This window comes from Salmo salar, chromosome 05, assembly GCF_965601325.2.
Source record: "Salmo salar chromosome 05, fSalSal1, whole genome shotgun sequence".
Classification (NCBI taxonomy): domain Eukaryota; kingdom Metazoa; phylum Chordata; class Actinopteri; order Salmoniformes; family Salmonidae; genus Salmo; species Salmo salar.
In genome coordinates, this window is record NC_138295.1 from 78645192 (window position 1) to 78666436 (window position 21245).

The following is a 21245-nucleotide window of genomic DNA, read 5'->3' on the forward strand; positions in this document are numbered from 1 at the left end:
AAACAGTAATACAGTGGTCACACTGTCACAATGTGTGTCTGGAAACAGTAACACAGTGGTCACACTGTCACAATGTCTGTCTGTAAACAGTAACACAGTGGTCACACTGTCACAATGTGCTTTTTCATTTTGTTTTACCATAAAGTACTACAAGAACAACAGTTTTCTCTGAGTCTCATGGTGGATGGTTTATTACAGTGGTTCCCAAACTTTTTATAGTCCCGTACCCCTTCAAACATTGAACCTCCAGCTACGCACCCCCTCTAGCACCAGTGTCAGCTCACTCTCAAATGTTGTTTTTGCCAAGCTTGTAAGCCTGCCACACACACACTATACAATACATTTATTAAACATAAGAATGAGTGTGAGTTTTTGTCACAACCCGGCTTGTGGGAAGTGACAAAGAGCTCTTATAGGACCAGAGCACAAATAATAGTATAATAATAATCAATCATTTTGGTCTTTATTTAGCCATCTACATATAAAACCTTATTTGTTCATCAAAAATTGTGAATAACTCACCACAGGTTAATGAGAAGGGTGTGCTTGAAAGGATGCACATAACTCTGCAATGTTGGGTTGTATTGGAGAGAGTATCAGTCTTAAATAATTTTCCACACACAGTCTGTGCCTGTATTTAATTTTCATGCTAGTGTGGGCCGAGAATCCACTCTCACATAGGTACGTGGTTGCAAAGGGCATCAGTGTCTTAAAAGCGCGATTTGCCAAGGCAAGAAACTCTGAGCGTAGCCCAATCCAGAAATCTGGCAGTGGCTTCTGATTAAATTCAATTTTCACAGAACCGCTTGTTGCAATTTCGATGAGGCTGTCTTGTTCAGATATCGGTAAGTGGACTGGAGGCAGGGCATGAAAGGGATAACGAATCCAGTTGTTTGTATAATCCGTTTCGGGAAAGTACCTGCGTAATTGCACACCCAACTCACTCAGGTGCTTCGCTATACCACATTTGATATTGTCCGTAAGTTTGAGTTCATTTGCACACAAAAAATCATACAATGATGGAAAGACCTGTGTGTTGTCCTTGTTAATGCAGACAGAAAAGAGCTCCAACTTCTTAATCATAGCCTATTTTGTCCCGCACATTGAATATAGTTGTGGAGAGTCCCTGTAATCCTAGATTCAGATCATTCAGGCGAGAAAAAACATCACCCAGATAGGCCAGTGGTGTGAGAAACTCATAATGCATGCGGTCGGACAAGTGAAAATGATGGTCAGTAAAGTAAACTTTAAGCTAGTCTCTCAATTCAAAAAAACGTGTCAATACTTTGCCCCTTGATAACCAGCAATTGGAGTGGGTCTGGGCTGGCAGCCTTGTGAGGGTTAACACGTTTAAATGTTTTACTCACGTTGGCCATAGTGAAGGAGAGCCCACAGGTTATTGTCCTCAAAGTGAGCAAAGAAGTTGTTTAATTTGTCTGGTAGCAAGACGTCGGTGTCCGCGACAGGGCTGGTTTTATTTTTGTAATCCGTGATTGACTGTAGACCCTGCCACATACGTCTCGTGTTTGAGCCGTTGAATTGCGACTCTACTTTGTCTCTCTACTGACGCTTAGCTTGTTTGATTGCCTTGTGGAGGGAATAGCTACACTGTTTGTATTCGGTCATTTTTCCAGTCACCATGCCATGATTAAAAGTAGTGGTTCGTGCTTTCAGTTTTGCGCGAATGCTGCCATCAATCCACAGTTTCTGGTTATTGAAGGTTTTAATCGTCACAGTGGGTACAACATCACCGATGCACTTGCTAATAAACTTGCTCACCGAGTCAACATATGCATCAATGTTGTTGTCTGAGGCTATCCGGAACATATCCCAGTTGTCGTGTCTTTGGCATCATTAAAACTGAAGACTTATTTATCAAATAACTCTCTGTAATTATTATTACGCGATTAAACTGATTAATCATGTAACTGTTAACTAGGAAGTCGGGGCACCAAGGAAAATATTTAGATTACAAAGTTATAATTTTCCTAATATAACTTTCAGATATTAATGAATTATTATTTACCTCACGTTAGTCTCATTCCAAACGTTGTAAATTGTTGGTTATCTGCACGAACCCAGTCTTCACTTTGAGTCATCCATACATCAATTTATTTACTAAGTAATTCACAGAAATGCATAACACAAACAAACAAAGTAGATATGGTTACAAAGAAATGATAGAGGAATGTGCCCTAGTGGGCTAAACCGGCATGGCGGCTTGTTAGGGGAGTGGGGGTCAGCTGAGAAGGCACTACAGATTTGATAATTATAACAATTGAAATGCTAACCCTTTGCACATGAACGCTCACTCATTCGGGAATAATTGCAATCAATATATATATTTACGCTCAGTGTGTCGTCGGGATCTCTGTTGAAAAGTTTGTTTCTGTTGGAGAGTTTGTCCGCTCTCTCTCTCTCTGTCGTCGTTAGAATGGATAGTTCTGAGTGACATTCATTCATGTCGTTATAGAATAGATGTTTCGGCGGTTGTCGGTCTTCGCGCTCAATGATACCGAAATCCTAGCTGCAGACTAGTAATTAATATCAAAGACTTGTTCTTATTCTTCCGGTATCGATAGTCTAAGAGTTTAACCACGTGGTATGGTTAAAAGATTCAGCCATCTACTCAAACCTTAGCTTATACTCAGGTTTATGGTCTCTCCTCAAACCTTGGCCCTCTCGTGGTAAGCTGGTCTGCAACCTTTAGCCATCTCGTAATTGAGGTAAGCTCGGTCTGGTGATAGAAAACCCAGGTGGGGGTTTTATTCGGAACATCGAAAAGTGCTGTCTCATGACGCCATGTCATGTCTGTGCTCCTGGGGGCGTGCCAATGACTTAGTGAAACTTTAAACAGAAATACAATTCTCTCACATTAACATCATTACATAGCATCCGTCATTTCACAAATAGTATCATCTTTACTCATTCATTTTGTACAACAATTAGATGTAAGCCTCATAACTGAGGCTATTGTATAAACAGCGTTATGGTAATGTGGCCATATTGTCTCTCATGAGTTTCACAAAATTGTACCAAACGGACCAGTTCGTAGCTGGATACTTCACCGATCTTTTATACATTCTCCAGAACATAAATATTGTTCGGACCTCCAGTTCTGTGAGGTCCGAAAACTAACTCTCTCTCTCTATACTGTGGCCATGTGGAGATAGTCTCCTCCAGGAATTTACAACCTCTCTGACCACAGCAGCCTGGGTGTAGGAGACAGAGAGAGATGGTGCAGAGGTAGGGGGATGGTGCTCACTGTGTCCAAAGAGGGCAACGTCATGACACAGTCCACGTGACCGAAGCAATCTTGAAACGTGGAATTTCTAGCCCTTCTTATTAATGCTGTCTGTTGCTTTTATACATGTCTTATTACTCGAAAGTCGTCTTTATTCTCGCTCCAAAAACTCCCATGGCTTATTTTTCAAAATGTCATATTTTGTTTCAAAATGTCTGCGCAAGAGTGAAGGTTTTCTGCGAGAGAGTAACGCTTAATGTGATTGGATGTTAATTATTTGACTAGGCTACCTGCATTTAACATTCTGTTGTTATTTCGCTGAACACTAGATGGTTTCATTTTATTTTTGTCAGTGAAACAAGGCTACTCAGACGAGAAAAAAACCTCACCCAAATGTATAGCCCCGTTGGAAAATACAAATGTACTGTTTGACATTTTTTTATTTAAATGTGAATCACACTTTTATTTGGCGTACCCCCGACGGCATAGCGTACCCCAGTTTGGGAGTATCTGGTTTAGAAGAACAGTTTTCTTTGAGTCTCATTGTGGATGGTTTAGAGCCTGATATACACTGGGACATGTACATTCAATTGAGTCCCAATCCTACTTCGGCTGTTAACCTGTTAGGGCTAGGGGGCAGCATTTGCACGTCTGGATAAAAAAAATGTACCCGATTTAATCTGGTTACTAATCCTACCCAGTAACTAGAATATGCATATACTTATTATATATGGATAGAAAACACTCTAAAGTTTCTAAAACTGTTTGAATGGTGTCTGTGAGTATAACAGAACTCATTTGGCAGGCAAAACCCTGAGACATTTTCTGACAGGAAGTGGATACCTGATGTGTTGTATTACCTTTAAACCTATCCCATTGAAAAACACAGGGGCTGAGGAATATTTTGGCACTTCCTATTGCTTCCACTAGATGTCACCAGCCTTTACAAAGTGTTTTGAGTCTTCTGGAGGGAGATCTGACCGAACAAGAGCCATGGAACGATGATGTCCCATTAGACACCTGGCGCGCGAGTTCATGTTGGGTACCCTCGTTCCAATACGTTATAAAAGAGTATGCATTCGTCCACCTTGAATATTATTCATGTTCTGGTTAAAAAAGGCCCTAATGATTTATGCTATACAACGTTTGACATGTTTGAACGAACGTAAATATATTTTTTCCCCTCGTTCATGACGAGAAGTCCGGCTGGCTTAGATCATGTGCTAACAAGACGGAGATTTTTGGACATAAATGATGAGCTTTTTTGAACAAAACTACATTCGTTATGGACCTGTGATACCTGGAAGTGACATCTGATGAAGAGAATCAAAGGTAATGGATTATTTACATAGTATTTTCGATTTTAGATCTCCCCAACATGACGTCTAGTCTGTATCGCAACGCGTATTTTTCTGGGCGCAGTGCTCAGATTATTGCAAAGTGTGATTTCCCAGTAAGGTTATTTTTAAATCTGGCAAGTTGATTGCGTTCAAGAGATGTAAATCTATAATTCTTTAAATGACAATATAATATTTTACCAATGTTTTCTCATTTTAATTATTTAATTTGTGACGCTGACTTGACTGCCGGTTATTGGAGGGAAACGATTTCCTCAACATCAATGCCATAGTAAAACGCTGTTTTTGGATATAAATATGAACTTGATAGAACTAAAAATGCATGCATTGTCTAACATAATGTCCTAGGAGTGTCATCTGATGGAGATTGTAAAAGGTTAGTGCATCATTTTAGCTGGTTTTATGGTTTTGGTGACCCGGTCTTTGAATTGACAAAACATTACACACAACTCTTGTAAATGTACTGTCCTAACATACTCTAAATTTATGCTTTCGCCGTAAAACCTTTTTGAAATCGTAAAATGTGGTTAGATTAAGGAGATGTTTATCTTTCAAAGGGTGTAAAATAGTTGTATGTTTGAAAAATTTGAATTTTGACATTTATTTGGATTCAAATTTGCCGCTCTTGAAATGCACCTGCTGTTGATGGAGTGCACCACGGGTGGCACGCTAGCGTCCCACCTAGCCCATAGAGGTTAATATTATATTGCAGCACGACAGGGTGTGTGTGTGTGAAGGCAAGGCAGGATGTACATTATGGCAAAGACCTAACTCAGCATAAGAGAATCTCTCTCTCTCATCTTGCTGAGAGATGTATATAGAAGAGGTGCGTCTCTCTGACTGACACAGGTGTGTGTCACTGCAGGTGTGTGTTTCTTCTGAGTGTGTGTGTGTGTTTCCTCTGCATTTGAGATGCCCAATACTGTTGGATATATCCCAATACAGTCACACACATAAACATACATACAACACACACACCTCCCTGCAGGGCTTTCTCCAGCTGACCCATCTCTCTCTCTCAGAGAAAGCACTGCTTTAGAGAACAACTAAAAATACCAGCCTGAGAAACAGAGACGTCCCACGGGACAATGCTGCAGGGAGGAGAGAGAGAGGATGGAGAGAGAAAGAGAGAGACAGAGAGAGAGAGAGACAGAGAGAGAGAGGATAGAGAGAGAAGATGAAGAGAGAGAGAGGAGAGAGAGAGAGGATGGAGAGAGAAAGAGAGAGACAGAGAGAGAGAGAGACAGAGAGAGAGGATAGAGAGAGAAGATGAAAAGAGAGAGAGAGGAGGGAGAGAGAGAGAAAGAGAGAGACAGGGAGAGACAGAGAGAGAAGATGAAGAGAGAGAGAGAGGATGGAGAGAGAGGATGGAGAGAGAAAGAGAGAGACAGAGAGAGGATGGAGAGAGAGGACGGAGAGAGAGGATGGAGACAGAGAAGAAAGAGAGGAAGAGAGATGTGTTTGTGTGTGAACAGAAAGAGAAATAAAGTATGACTGTATGTGTATGTTGAGGTGGTTGGTAGCATGAAGCTACCCAAATGGTGTTCCCTGGTGTTCAATTCAGCTCCCTGTAAGAGCCTTGGGATCAGGTCCAGGTGGGACCAACACAACATAAAGGAAACTGGCTCTGAGTGGCGGCCTTTGTGTGTCATGACTGGACAACACACACACACAATACACAGAGAGAGAGAGATCAGCTAGTCTGCAATAATTATACTGGCATAATGTCTAAATGGGATAATTGCTATTTAGGCCTGAGACTGGGACACAGGGGGAAGGAAATACTGATCCGAGGAAAACACACACACACACAGACAGAATACTCACTGCAGGCCGTGGCAGGTGGAAAGGGCCACGAAGGATTCAGGGACGTCCCGCACTATCCCCTGGTAATAACAATGTTCTCCTCCCTGAGAGAGAGAGAGAGAGAGAGAGAGAGAGAGGAGAGAGAGAGAGAGATTAACACAACTGTCAGTAACTTTAGAGCCAATCCAACCTCCTGGCCAGAAACAACCAAAGATGTCAGCAATGTGTTGAAAGGTGGAGCTACTACCATCAATTTAAACACATATCTACTCCTTACAGATCAACACGAGTGCCTGTTTTCTTTATGGACAGGGTCATTGTCCTGACCACACCATATACACATACTTTACATACTGTACACACACACTGCTGCACACTCTGAAGAAAGAGCAATCTATCACTGAGCATTTCGTAAGGAGATGAATCCAGAGCAATCAATCACAGAGCATTCACCCTTAGATCCCGAGACTGAAGTAATCTATCACAGAGTATATGCTCACACAGACCAAGGGGTGTCTGTGAATACTAATATGTTCGACAGAATCAAGACTACAGGGACGTGTGTGTCCCAAATCAAAGTTTATTGGTCGCGTATACAGATTTGCAGATGTTATCTCAGGTGCAGGGAAATGCTCTGGGGGCTCAACTAGGTCAGATGCATCCCTTGAACACATTTAAGGATCTGAGAGGGAGATCTTCTCCTCCTCACTACTCCTCCTCTCATCCCTCTATCCTATCTTAACCTTCCTCTTGTTTCTCTCATCAGATCATCTACTGACAGGAAGCCACAGCAATGATCAACCCCCTCGATGTCTCTCTCCCCCTCCCCCTCGATGTCTCTCTCTCCCTCCCCCTCGATGTCTCTCTCTCCCTCCCCCTCGATGTCTCTCTCCCCCTCCCCCTCGATGTCTCTCTCCCCCTCCCCCTCGATGTCTCTCTCTCCCTCCCCCTCGATGTCTCTCTCTCCCCCCCTCTCTCCCCCTCCCCCTCGATGTCTCTCTCCCCCTCCCCCTCGATGTCTCTCTCTCCCCCTCCCCCTCGATGTCTCTCTCCCTCCCCCTCTCTCTCCCCCTCCCCCTCGATGTCTCTCTCCCCCTCCCCCTCGATGTCTCTCTGTCCCTCCCCCTCGATGTCTCTCTCCCCCTCCCTCTCGATGTCTCTCTCTCCCTCCCTCCCCCTCAATGTCTCTCTCCCCCTCCCTCTCGATGTCTCTCTCCCCCTCCCCCTCGATGTCTCTCTCTCCCCCTCCCTCTCGATGTCTCTCTCTCCCTCCCCCTCGATGTCTCTCTCCCCCTCCATGTCTCTCTCCCCCTCCCCCTCGATGTCTCTCTCTCCCTCCCCCTCGATGTCTCTCTCCCCCTCCCCCTCGATGTCTCTCTCTCCCTCCCCCTCGATGTCTCTCTCCCCCTCCCCCTCGATGTCTCTCTCTCCCTCCCCCTCGATGTCTCTCTCCCCCTCCCTCTCGATGTCTCTCTCTCCCTCCCTGCCCCTCAATGTCTCTCTCCCCCTCCCTCTCGATGTCTCTCTCCCCCTCCCCCTCGATGTCTCTCTCTCCCCCTCCCCCTCGATGTCTCTCTCTCCCTCCCCCTCGATGTGTCTCTCTCCCTCCCCCTCGATGTCTCTCTCTCCATCTCTCAGGCTTTTTTAAACCACAGAGTGCTTAGGCCCATTCTGCTGCGTTAGGCTGCCTGTGCGTGTGGTACATAAAGCCATATTTATTCATATAGATTTGTATGATGTCTAAGTGCTGTCTCTTCCTGGTCTATTTCTCCTGGTCTAACTGCCATTAGACAGGAAGCCGGCCTTTCATAGGGAAAACAGCTTTTATCACTGGATCAATTCCTGCACTACACCCTCCCCTGGGCCGAACACAGGGAGGCAGCTCTGCACTGCCCCGCTGCATACCATGACTCCCTCTCTCTCTACCACAACACTCACTCTCTACCACAACTCTCTCAGGAAGGAGGGAGAGAGAGAAAGAGATGGAAAGAGAGGGAGTGAGGAATGTGGAGGGAGACACTGACTATCAAAGCCTGTCTATCTATATCACTATCTATGGATGAGAGGACTGTTACTTCTGTTGTCATTTGAGTTCCCCTCTCCTTTCTACTTCTTCTCTGGGGAGGAAGTACTCCTGTGATATCACTCTCAGTCAATGGGGGAGAGGGAGAGAGTCAGAGAGAGAGAGAGAGAAAGGGAAAGGGAGAGAGAGTGTGAGGGAAAGAGCTTGAGAGAGTCAGAGACAGTTAGAGAGAGAGTGAGAGAGGGGAAGAACAAGAGGAAGAGAGAGAGAGAAAGAGAGAGAGAGGAAGATAGGAAGAGACAGCTATTTATAAGCAGGGCTGTGCTCTACTATCCAGCACCTCTCTTCCTCCCCTCCTCTGAACCTTTTGCTCCAGTTCTCATAAAGGCAAGAAACACATAGCAAACTGCATTGTTTGTGTGTGTGTGTGTGTGTGTGTGTGTGTGTGTGTGTGTGTGTGTGTGTGTGTGTGTGTGTGTGTGTGTGTGTGTGTGTGTGTGTGTGTGTGTGTGTGTGTGTGTGTGTGTGTGTGAGAGAGAGGAGCTAAATCTGTCTGAACAGTGATCTCAGATGGACCAGATAAGAGCGATTAATCAAATAATCTGGACTCCGAGAACAACAGCAAGACAATAAGAGGGTCAGACAAACACTACTTACACAAGTAGGACACACTGCCCTCTGAGTCTGTGTGTGTGTGTGTGTGTGTGTGTGTGTGTGTGTGTGTGTGTGTGTGTGTGTGTGTGTGTGTGTGTGTGTGTGTGTGTGTGTGTGTGTGTGTGTGTGTGTGTGTGTGTGTGTGTGTGTGTGTGTGTGTGAGAGAGAGAGAGATTGTGTGTGTCAGTGAGAGAAGGAGGGAGAGAGAGAAAGAGAGACAAAAGAGAGAGACAAAAGAGAGACAGAGACAGAGAGAGACAAGAGAGAGAGAGACAGAGAGAGAGTGCTAGGGAAGCAGGGCTGTTGTAATTTTTTTTTACATTGTAGTCATTTAGCAGACACTCTTATCCAGAGCTACTTAGTGCATCCATCTTCAGATAGCTAGGTGGAACAACCACACATCTCAGTCATAGTAAGTACATTCTTCCTGAAAGTAGCTATCAGCAAAGTCAGAGCTAGTAGGGGGGTGTTGGTTCAGGAATGGTCTAATCTACATGGTGTCAATGTTACATGACAGGTCTAATCTACATGGTGTCGATGTTACATGACAGGTCTAATCTACATGGTGTCGATGTTACATGACAGGTCTAATCTACATGGTGTCGACGTTACATGACAGGTCTAATCTACATGGTGTCAATGTTACATGACAGGTCTAATCTACATGGTGTCGATGTTACATGACAGGTCTAATCTACATGATGTCGATGTTACATGACAGGTCTAATCTACATGGTGTCAATGTTACATGACAGGTCTAATCTACATGGTGTCGATGTTACATGACAGGTCTAATCTACATGGTGTCGACGTTACATGACAGGTCTAATCTACATGGTGTCAATGTTACATGACAGGTCTAATCTACATGGTGTCAATGTTACATGACAGGTCTAATCTACATGGTGTCGATGTTACATGACAGGTCTAATCTACACGGTGTCGATGTTACATGACAGGTCTAATCTACATGGTGTTACAAGTCTGACAGAACAAATCTGTTCTTGGCTTCTTACCATCAGAAATAATGTTATTCTACCTTGCTGCTTCTCAGCTGTTTATAAACATTATTACATAGTTGGCCACTGTAAAGACTGTTGATGGCTAATAAAGTATCTCCTAGTAATAACAGGAAGAGATAATAATCTGTAAAGTGTGGATTATTATTCCCCTAATAATTGAATAATCTTTTTAACTGTTTAGCTATGATCTGGCCATCCTAATCTCACTGGTAATCTCTGAGATTACCGTGGCACAGAGAGGTGGATGTCCAGACTACAGTACGGTCAGCGAGCTGTGAGGATGTTGTTAATCCCAGATGAAGAGTTTTAAGGATCAACCATTGGTAGTTAATGACACAACACCGTAGTGCACCCTATCAGCAGGTTCTCATCAAACCATCTCATTTCTGAAACAACATTCTAATTCAGAGACATGATTTCCATACGGGGCTCAGGTTCTTACTTTGAAGATGACAGCCTTCCCATTTTCTGAAATATGCCTCTCCACGTACTTTGAAGACAGAAGATCACTGGGGAGAAGAGAAGAGGAAACAGAGGAGGAGAAAAGTTAGACAATTACAGATATGAATTCAGAGCTCTGTGTCGGTTAAAGGGATGGAAGAGTGTTAATGAAATGACAGTATTCTCTGGTTATCTCCAGGATTGTCTCTAAGCGTCAGAGCATCCATACCACCAATTATCAGCTGCTACTGATAGAGGACTACTTCCAGCGTGCGCGCGCACACACACACACACACACACACACACACACACACACACACACACACACACACACACACACACACACACACACACACACACACACACACACACACACACAAAAGAAAGGGACAGGGTGAAAGAGAATCAGAAAAAAAAGAAACAGGAAGAGAGAGAAACAGGAAGAGAGAGAAACAGGAAGAGAGAAAAACAGAAGAGAGAGAAACAGGAAGAGAGAGAAACAGAAAGAGAGAGAAACAGAAAGAGAGAAAAACAGAAAGAGAGAGAAAACAGAAAGAGAGAGAACAGAAGAGAGAGAAACAGAGAAAGAGAGAGAAACAGAAAGAGAGAAAAACAGAAAGAGAGAGAAACAGAAAGAGAGAAACAGAAAGAGAGAGAAACAGAAAGAGAGAGAAACAGAAAGAGAGAAAAACAGAAAGAGAGAGAAACAGAAAGAGAGAGAAACAGAAAGAGAGAAAAACAGGAAGAGAGAAAAACAGGAAGAGAGAGAAACGAAAAAGAGAGAGAAACAGAAAGAGAGAAAAACAGGAAGAGAGAGAAAACAGAAAGAGAGAGAGAAACAGAAAGAGAGAGAAACAGAAAGAGAGAGAAACAGAAAGAGAGAGAAACAGAAAGAGAGAGAAACAGAAAGAGAGAAAAACAGAAAGAGAGAGAAACAGAAAGAGAGAGAAACAGAAAGAGAGAGAAACAGAAAGAGAGAAACAGAAAGAGAGAGAAACAGGAAGAGAGAGAAACAGAAAGAGAGAAAAACAGGAAGAGAGAGAAACAGAAAGAGAGAGAAACAGAAAGAGAGAGAAACAGGAAGAGAGAAAAACAGAAAGAGAGAGAAACAGGAAGAGAGAGAAACAGAAAGAGAGAGAAACAGAAAGAGAGAGAAACAGAAAGAGAGAGAAACAGAAAGAGAGAGAAACAGAAGAGAGAGAAACAGGAAGAGAGAGAAACAGAAAGAGAGAGAAACAGAAAGAGAGAGAAACAGAAAGAGAGAGAAACAGAAAGAGAGAAAAACAGGAAGAGAGAAAAACAGGAAGAGAGAGAAACAGAAAGAGAGAGAAACAGAAAGAGAGAAAAACAGGAAGAGAGAGAAACAGAAAGAGAGAGAAACAGAAAGAGAGAGAAACAGAAAGAGAGAAAAACAGGAAGAGAGAGAAACAGAAAGAGAGAGAAACAGAAAGAGAGAGAAACAGAAAGAGAGAAAAACAGGAAGAGAGAGAAACAGGAAGAGAGAAAAACAGGAAGAGAGAGAAACAGAAAGAGAGAGAAACAGAAAGAGAGAGAAACAGGAAGAGAGAGAAACAGAAAGAGAGAGAAACAGAAAGAGAGAGAAACAGAAAGAGAGAGAAACAGAAAGAGAGAAAAACAGGAAGAGAGAGAAACAGGAAGAGAGAAAAACAGGAAGAGAGAGAAACAGAAAGAGAGAGAAACAGAAAGAGAGAGAAACAGAAAGAGAGAGAAACAGGAAGAGAGAGAAACAGAAAGAGAGAGAAACAGAAAGAGAGAGAAACAGAAAGAGAGAGAAACAGGAAGAGAGAGAAACAGGAAGAGAGAAAAACAGGAAGAGAGAGAAACAGAAAGAGAGAGAAACAGGAAGAGAGAAAAACAGGAAGAGAGAGAAACAGAAAGAGAGAGAAACAGAAAGAGAGAGAAACAGGAAGAGAGAGAAACAGAAAGAGAGAGAAACAGAAAGAGAGAGAAACAGGAAGAGAGAGAAACAGAAAGAGAGAGAAACAGAAAGAGAGAGAAACAGAAAGAGAGAAAAACAGAAAGAGAGAGAAACAGAAAGAGAGAGAAACAGAAAGAGAGAAAAACAGAAAGAGAGAGAAACAGAAAGAGAGAGAAACAGAAAGAGAGAGAAACAGGAAGAGAGAAAAACAGGAAGAGAGAGAAACAGAAAGAGAGAGAAACAGAAAGAGAGAGAAACAGGAAGAGAGAGAAACAGAAAGAGAGAGAAACAGGAAGAGAGAAAAACAGAAAGAGAGAGAAACAGAAAGAGAGAGAAACAGAAAGAGAGAGAAACAGGAAGAGAGAGAAACAGAAAGAGAGAGAAACAGAAAGAGAGAGAAACAGAAAGAGAGAGAAACAGAAAGAGAGAGAGAGACGAATACACAAGGGCCAGTCAGTCTATGAATGCTTTCTCAGCAAAACTGGGCCTAAGATTCCCCATTGGGTTACATACTGCAGCCCCAAACTGGGACAGAGATATATGAGCTATACACACAGCGCTGCAGTGGATAGCTGCCATCTTACCAGCTCCTGACCAATTATTTTGTGTTTTTTTACGCTGATCTTAACTTTTTTTAGTTCATCATTTTTGTATATAATATTTCCACCATCATTTCCTATAACTGAAAACATCTTCTGGACATCAGAACAGTGATCACTAACCTCAATTTAGATGAAGATTTCTACTTCAACGGGTCAGCAGCTGTGGATGTACTGCTCATTTCAAACCAGGCCCTAATCCCCGGGACACGGAAGAGGAACGGCTCAAGAGAGACAAATGAGTGGGCTCCCTGACGTAGCCGATGTAAGTAAGACCTTTAAACAGGTCAACATTCACAAGGCCATGGGGCCAGACGGATTACCAGGACACGTACTCAGAGTATGCACTGACCAGTACTGGTACCCAGTGCATATAGCCAAGTTATCATGACTCAGTACTGGTACCCAGTGTATACAGCCAAGTTATCATGATTCAGTACTGGTACCCAGTGTATATAGCCAAGTTATCATGACTCAGTACTGGTACCCAGTGTGTACAGCCAAGTTATCATGACTCAGTACTGGTACCCAGTGTATATAGCCAAGTTATCATGACTCAGTACTGGTACCCAGTGTATATAGCCAAGTTATCATGACTCAGTACTGGTACCCACTGTATACAGCCAAGTTATCATGACTCAGTACTGGTACCCACTGTATACAGCCAAGTTATCATGACTCAGTACTGGTACCCAGTGTATATAGCCAAGTTATCATGACTCAGTACTGGTACCCAGTGTATATAGCCAAGTTATCATGACTCAGTACTGGTACCCAGTGTATATAGCCAGGTTATCATGACTCAGTTCTGGTACCCAGTGTATATAGCCAAGTTATCATGACTCAGTACTGGTACCCAGTGTATATAGCCAAGTTATCATGACTCAGTACTGGTACCCAGTGTATATAGCCAAGTTATCATGACTCAGTACTGGTACCCAGTGTATATAGCCAAGTTATCATGACTCAGTACTGGTACCCAGTGTATATAGCCAAGTTATCATGACTCAGTACTGGTACCAGAGTGTAGATAGCCAAGTTATCATGACTCATTGTGTATTTATTCTTTGTGTTATTATTGTTCTATTATTTCTCTCTGTATTGTTGGGAAGTCCGCATTTCACTGTTAGTCTACACCTGTTGTTTATGAAGAATGTGACTAATAAAATTGGATTTGATTTGACATCCAAACACTAGACAACAGGAAGGACAACCCAGACATAACACACACACAGTAACACACTGCCCTCTACCTACGCTGGTAAGTTCTTTATTGGTGTCAGTTGAGTTGTTAGGTGTTTGGTGCAACCATTAATGCTGCATCAGGGTGTTTTATGCTCTGCTGAGGTACTGTATCTATGGGAACGCCAGGCTCTACCCCAATATCAGACTCTGTACTTCCCTGGATGTTTATTAGTTGGAGCATCGGGAGTGACACTAAAATCTATAATCACACCAGCGCGTTGCACCTCAACAGACCCACTCCCAACATTGGCCCAGTGAGCAATCAATCACCTCCAACCGCCTGTCAACACCCAATCAACAGCCAGTGCTGTGGAGGCGGGAATAATTTTCCTACTGACTAAGAGATGGAGTGTTTCAAAATGTATCTCGGGGGCATACAGAGACCAAGTAGAGGATTTTGTGTATAAAGAATCTGAAAGTGTGTGCCTGTATGTGTATGCCCATGCGTATCTGTGTGTGTGTGTGTGTGTGTGTGTGTGTGTGTGTGTGTGTGTGTGTGTGTGTGTGTGTGTGTGTGTGTGTGTGTGTGTGTGTGTGTGTGTGTGTGTGTGTGTGTGTGTGAGGTAGCGACACCAGTCACATGACCAAGCAGACGCCAAACAGCTGGTCAGACACACACACTCTCTCTCTCTCTCTCTCTCCACACACACACACACACACACACACACACACACACACACACGTATTGGCATGAAACATCGACAAACAAGGAATAGGGGGAGAGTGAGGGAGGAATGGAGAGAAAGGAATGGAGAGAAAGAGGAATGGAGAGAGAGAAGAATGGAAAGAGAGAGGAATGGAGAGAGAGAGTAATGAGAGAGAGGGGAAGGGAGAGAAAGTGAGAGACAGAGAGAAGGGGAACTGTGTTTTAGATGACTAACAGACATTCTGTTACAGTAATACAAACAGCAAGGGAGAAGAGATAGATAGAGAGAGAGAGAGAGGAGTAAGAGAGAGGAAAGAGGGATAGAAACGGGGAGTGAAAATAGACGGGGAGAGATGGATGGCAGAGATGAGCAGAGAAGAATAAAAAGCATAGGAACAGTGAAAGAGAGAGAAAGGTAGAGAGATCAGCCTCCTTATGCACATCTCACCATCCTTGTGTGTGTCCTCCAACCCCAAACCGTCCGACATTGAAACACACAGTTTACTTCTTTGTTCTGACAGGGTGTGTGTGTTTAAGATTCAGCTTCTGTGTTCTGTATCAGCCCCCATGCTGAGCGGGGGCCTGGAGAGAGACTGGCGTACGTATTGAGCCCGCATGGAGGACACACAGTGCCGTAATGGAGGACGCTGATAACAGATTTCAGCTTTAATTATTTGGGGATTTGAATACTTTATTGGAAAGACAAAGACGCAAAGTCAGCTCTTTGCTTTCGCCTTTCACCTACCCCCGCACACGCACACACACACACATTAACACAAACAAAAAAACGCACACATATCATGGAGAAATTACAAGATTGTGTTAATAATACTGTTATTGCATCAAATGGTTGTTGTTTTGTTTGTGCCGGGAGGTACCAGGGTGGAGATGGTTCGGGTATGGATAATGATGAGAGGAACTTTGTTTTGGGGGCCAGACCCTGGTTTATACACAATGAGAACAGTCTTTACAGCAGATACAGTCTGCTGTGAATTATTAGTATCTTTCATAAAAATCCTAACCGTGTGACCCATTCCATACATCTGTTGTTTGTCATGAACATTCAGGAGGATGGACTTTGCTATAAAATGCTGTGGCTCAAATCCCCTTGTTGGGCTCTCAACGAATCACCTACAGGTGGGTCGTCGACCAGCTTCATTATTGCAATAATTAATCGAGAATAGTATCTAGTCATGGTAAGGGGTGAAATAAGTATAGCCAGTTATAATTGTAATGGTTTAGCAGATATAAAAAAAGAAGATTAATCTTTACGTGGCTAAAAGAAAAGGAATATAACATATACTGCTTACAAGAAACTCACTCTACATCCTTAGACGAAGTTGCGTGGAAAAAGCAATGGGGTGGTGAAATAATTTTTTGTCATGGACAGAGGAACTCAAAAGGTGTGATGATATTAACAAAAATGTCAATCTGAATGTGCAAATAGTCAGGAATGATCCGCAAGGAAGGTGGATCTTTTTGAATATGAAAGTGGACGAAAAAAAAACATTTGGCTCATTAATCTATATGGTCCAATTCAGGATGATCTATACTTCTACGAAAACATTTATACCAATTTATTGAACTTACAAGCAACAAATGATCATATCATTATGGTAGGAGACTATAACACAGTGTTACAGTGGGGGGAAAACGTATTTGATCCCCTGCTGATTTTGTACGTTTGCCCACTGATAAAGAAAGGATCAGTCTATAATTTTAATGGTAGGTTTATTTGAACAGCGAGAGACAGAATAACAACAATATAACAACAATAAATATCGAGAAAAACGCATGTCAAAAATGTTATAAATTGATTTGCATTTTAATGAGGGAAATAAGTATTTGACCCCCTCTCAATCAGAAAGATTCCTGGCTCCCAGGTGTCTTTTATACAGGTAACGAGCTGAGATTAGGAGCACAATCTTAAAGGGAGTGCTCCTAACCACAGATTGTTACCTGTAAAAAAGACACCTGTCCACAGAAGAAATCAATCAGATTCCAAACTCTCCACCATGGCCAAGACCAAAGAGCTCTCCAAGGATGTCAGGGACAAGATTGTAGACCTACACAAGGCTGGAATGGGCTACAAGACCATCGCCAAGCAGCTTGGTGAGAAGGTGACAACATTTGGTGCGATTATTCGCAAATGGAAGAAACACAAAATAACTGTCAATATCCCTCGGTCTGGGGCTCCATGCAAGATCTCACCGCGTGGAGTTGCAATGATCATGAGAACTGTGAGGAATCAGCCCAGAACTACACGGGAGGATCTTGTCAATGATCTCAAGGCAGCTGGGACCATAGTCACCAAGAAAACAATTGGTACACACACGCCGTGGGACGAATCATGCAGCGCCCGCAAGGTCCCCCTGCTCAAGAATACATATACATGCCCGTCTGAAGTTTGCCAATGAACATCTGAATGATTCAGAGGACAACTGGTGAAAGTGTTGTGGTCAGATGAGACCAAAATGGAGCTCTTTGGCATCAACTCAACTCGCCGTGTTTGGAGGAGGAGGAATGCTGCCTATGACCCCAAGAACACCATCGCTACCGTCAAACATGGAGGTGGAAACATTATGCTTTGGGGGTGTTTTTCTGCTAAGGGGACAGGACAACTTCACTGCATCATTTGACGGGGCCATGTACTGTCAAATCTTGGGTGAGAACCTCCTTCCCTCAGCCAGGGCATTGAAAATGGGTCGTGGATGGGTATTCCAGCATGACAATGACCCAAAACACACGGCCAAGGCAACAAAGGAGTGGCTCAAGAAGAAGCACATTAAGGTCCTGGAGTGGCCTAGCCAGTCTCCAGACCTTAATCCTATAGAAAATCTGTGGAGGGAGCTGAAGGTTCGAGCTGCCAAACGTCAGCCTCGAAAACTTAATGACTTGGAGAAGATCTGCAAAGAGGAGTGGGACAATATCCCTCCTGAGATGTGTGCAAACCTGGTGGCCAACTACAAGAAACGTCTGACCTCTGTGATTGCCAACAAGGGTTTTGCCACCAAGTACTAAGTCATGTTTTGCAGAGGGGTCAAATACTTATTTCCCTCATTAAAATGCAAATCATTTTATAACATTTTTGACATGCGTTTTTCTGGATTTTTTGGTTGTTATTCTGTCTCTCACTGTTCAAATAAACCTACCATTAAAATTATAGACTGATCATTTCTTTGTAAGTGGGCAAACGTACAAAATCAGCAGGGGATCAAATACTTTTTTCACCCACTGTAAGTACCTCAATGGACCATAAAGGTAATCCCTCTACAAACTATCATCACCGTGCCCTTAAGGAAATCACAAATATTATGGACACATTATAAATACTGGATATTTAGAAGACTACAAAATCCAGACCTAGTGACATATACATGGAGGAGACAATCAAGCTAGTCATCTTGACTACTTTCTTATCTCTTTCATCAAAGGTTAAAAAAGTTTTAATAGGAGACAGAATGCGATCGGATCTTCATCTAATTGGCATTCACATAACTATTATAGATTTTCCACGTGGACAGAGATATTGGAAATTTAATCAAAGTTTACTGGAGGACAATTTATTTTTAACTAAGACAAAATAATTTATAACAGAATTTTTCCAGTATAATATAGGTTCAGCAAATCCCCTTATTGTTTGGCATACCTTTAAATGTACCTTCAGAGGTCATTCAATTCAATATTCATCAATAATAAAAAAGCAGTTTCTGGCTAAAGAGACAAGACTAACAAGGAAAATCCATGAACTAATAGTACAGGTAGATAGCAATAAAAACGATACTACAGAGATGCAAAACAAGTTAGAGGAAAAACAAAAAGAACTTGAGGAACTTATTCAAGAACGAACTAATGTAATCTATTACAAAAATAAAGCAAACTGGAAGGAACATGGAGAAAAATGCACAAAATTCTTCATGAATCTCCAATACAGGAACGCTAACAAAAATAATTTGCAGAAGCTCGTTACTGAAGACGGCGTCATCTATGATTCTCCGAATTATATTTTAAAAGAGGAAAATAAATATTTTAGGCAGATGTTCTTTTTTCCATCTCATCCTCTCCCACTGAATGAAGATTACGGTAAGGAATTCCTTCCAAATAATATAAAAAATGGAAAATTAACAAATGTACAGAAAGATCAGTGCAAAGGCCAAATTACAGAGGAAGAACTTTTTGAGGCTATTAAATCCTTTCAGTCTGGAAAAACCCCAGGTATTTTTTGTTATACTAAAGGCTCCATTTGTCACAGTATCCACAGAAAATGGTGCCCCTCCTCGGCCGGGCGGCGCTCGCCGGTCGTCGTCGCCGGTCTACTAGCTGCCGCCGATCTGTGTTTCTGTGTTCATTGTGTTTTGTCTGTCTAGGTCCGCACCTGTTGTCATTTCTGTCATTAGTGGGGGGGGATTTAGTTTGTTCCTTTGGGGTTGTGTGTTGTGCGGGATTGTTTGTTTGTCAGCGGGTTTACGCTGTGGCCGTGTCTTCTCTATCGTTTTTATATTGGAGGATTTATTTTCTCGCCGGGCTGCGCCCCGTGCGTGATTTTCCCTTTGTGGATTACCTGTTTCCCTTTTGGGTATTGTGCACTCCCAGTGCCTTTTGATCACCTAGTGTTTGGGTGTGAATAAACTTCGAGCTAATGGACGATATCTCCTGCATTTGACTCTACTCCTTCCTCCTGCCCTAAGTACCCGTGACACCATTGTTAGATTGTTTTAACTACTCCTATAGCAATGGTAGTCTGTCATGTACTCAGGAGGAAGGTCTGATTTCTCTATTATTAAAACAAGACCCAGATGGCAAATATAAAGACCCAGTCTATCTAAAAAACTGGAGGCCCCTTACACTTCAATGTTGTGATGCAAAAATACTAGCGAAATGCATTGCACTCAGAATTAAAAAGGGTTTTACCAGGTATTGTTCATCCTGATTAGACAGGTTTTTTACATGGACGATACATTGGAGATAATATACGACAACAACTAGAAATAATAGAACATCATGAAACATCTAAGAAGCCAGGCCTGGTATTTATAGCGGATTTTGAAAAGGCATTTGATAAGGTAAGACTGGATTTTATTTATAAATGCCTGGATTCTTTCAATTTCGGCGATTCTCTTATAAAATGGGCAAAAATAATGTATAGCAACCCCAGGTGTAAAATAGTAAATAACAGCTACTTCTCAGAGAGTTTTGAATTGTCAATAGGAGTTAAACAAGGGTGTCCCCTGTCACCATATCTATTTGTTATGGCCATCGAAATGCTAGATATTAAAATTAGATCCAATAACAACATTAGAGGATTAGAAATCCAAGGCTTAAAAACAAAGGTGTCCATGTATGCCTATGACTCAAGTTTTATATTAAGTCCGCAAGCTAGATCCCTGCAATAACTCATTGAAGATCTAGATAACTTTTCTGTACTCTCTGGACTACAACCTAATTATGAGAAGTGTACAGTATTACGTATTGGATCTTTAAAAATATAACTTTTACATTACCCTGCAGTTTACCTATAAAATGGGCTGATGGTGAAGTAGACATACTTGGTATTCATATCATAAAATATATAAATAAACTCTCCACAATGAATTTCAATAGAAAACTTGTAAAAATAGACAAGATCCTGCAACCGTGGAGGTAAATACCTGTCTATTTATGGAAAAATTGCCCTGATTAACTCCTTAGTCATATCTCAGTTTACTCACTTACGTGTGGTGCTGCCAACTCCTGATGATTCGTTTTTCAAATCATATGAGCACAAATATTTTGCTTTATCCGGGAAGCTAAACTAGAGAAAATAAAGCATGCCTATCTATATAATGAATATGAATTGGGTGGGTTGAGATTATTAAATATAAAAGCACTAAACCTCTCTCTAAAAGCTTCACTTATTCAAAAGTTTTACCTCAACCCTAAATGGTTCTCATGTAGATTACTAAGAAAAGCATTGTTTAAAAATGGCCTTTTCCTTTGTGCAGATTGCATGTCTCATTTTCAATTAATTGAAAATGATACTTTTTTCAAAGTATCTCTCTTTTTCAAACAAGCATTGCAGAGCTGGCTACAATTTAAATTTCATCCCCCTGAAAAGATAGAACAAATATTACAACAAATATTATGGCTGAACTCAAATGTGCTAGTTGATAAAATACCTGTATTTATGGGAAAGATGTTTGAAAATGGTATTTTGTTCTTAAATTATATTGTAAATTGGAATGGTAGAGTTAGGTCCTTCTTGGAGTTATCAGAATTGTATGGGAAGGTG

General features: G+C 42.1%; 1 protein-coding gene across 3 annotated transcripts in view; it reads right to left on the reverse strand.

The window, feature by feature from the left end:
- Positions 1–21245, reverse strand: part of LOC106605988 (disintegrin and metalloproteinase domain-containing protein 22) — a 116200-nt gene that overhangs the window by 54171 nt on the left and 40784 nt on the right. For all 3 annotated transcript variants that reach the window (XM_082975612.1, XM_045718976.2, XM_045718978.2), the window contains 2 exons: positions 10550–10616; positions 6430–6512 (listed from right to left, as the gene is read on the reverse strand). In XM_082975612.1, the coding sequence (XP_082831738.1) occupies positions 6430–6512; positions 10550–10616 (150 nt within the window). The remainder of the gene's footprint in view (positions 1–6429; positions 6513–10549; positions 10617–21245) is intronic.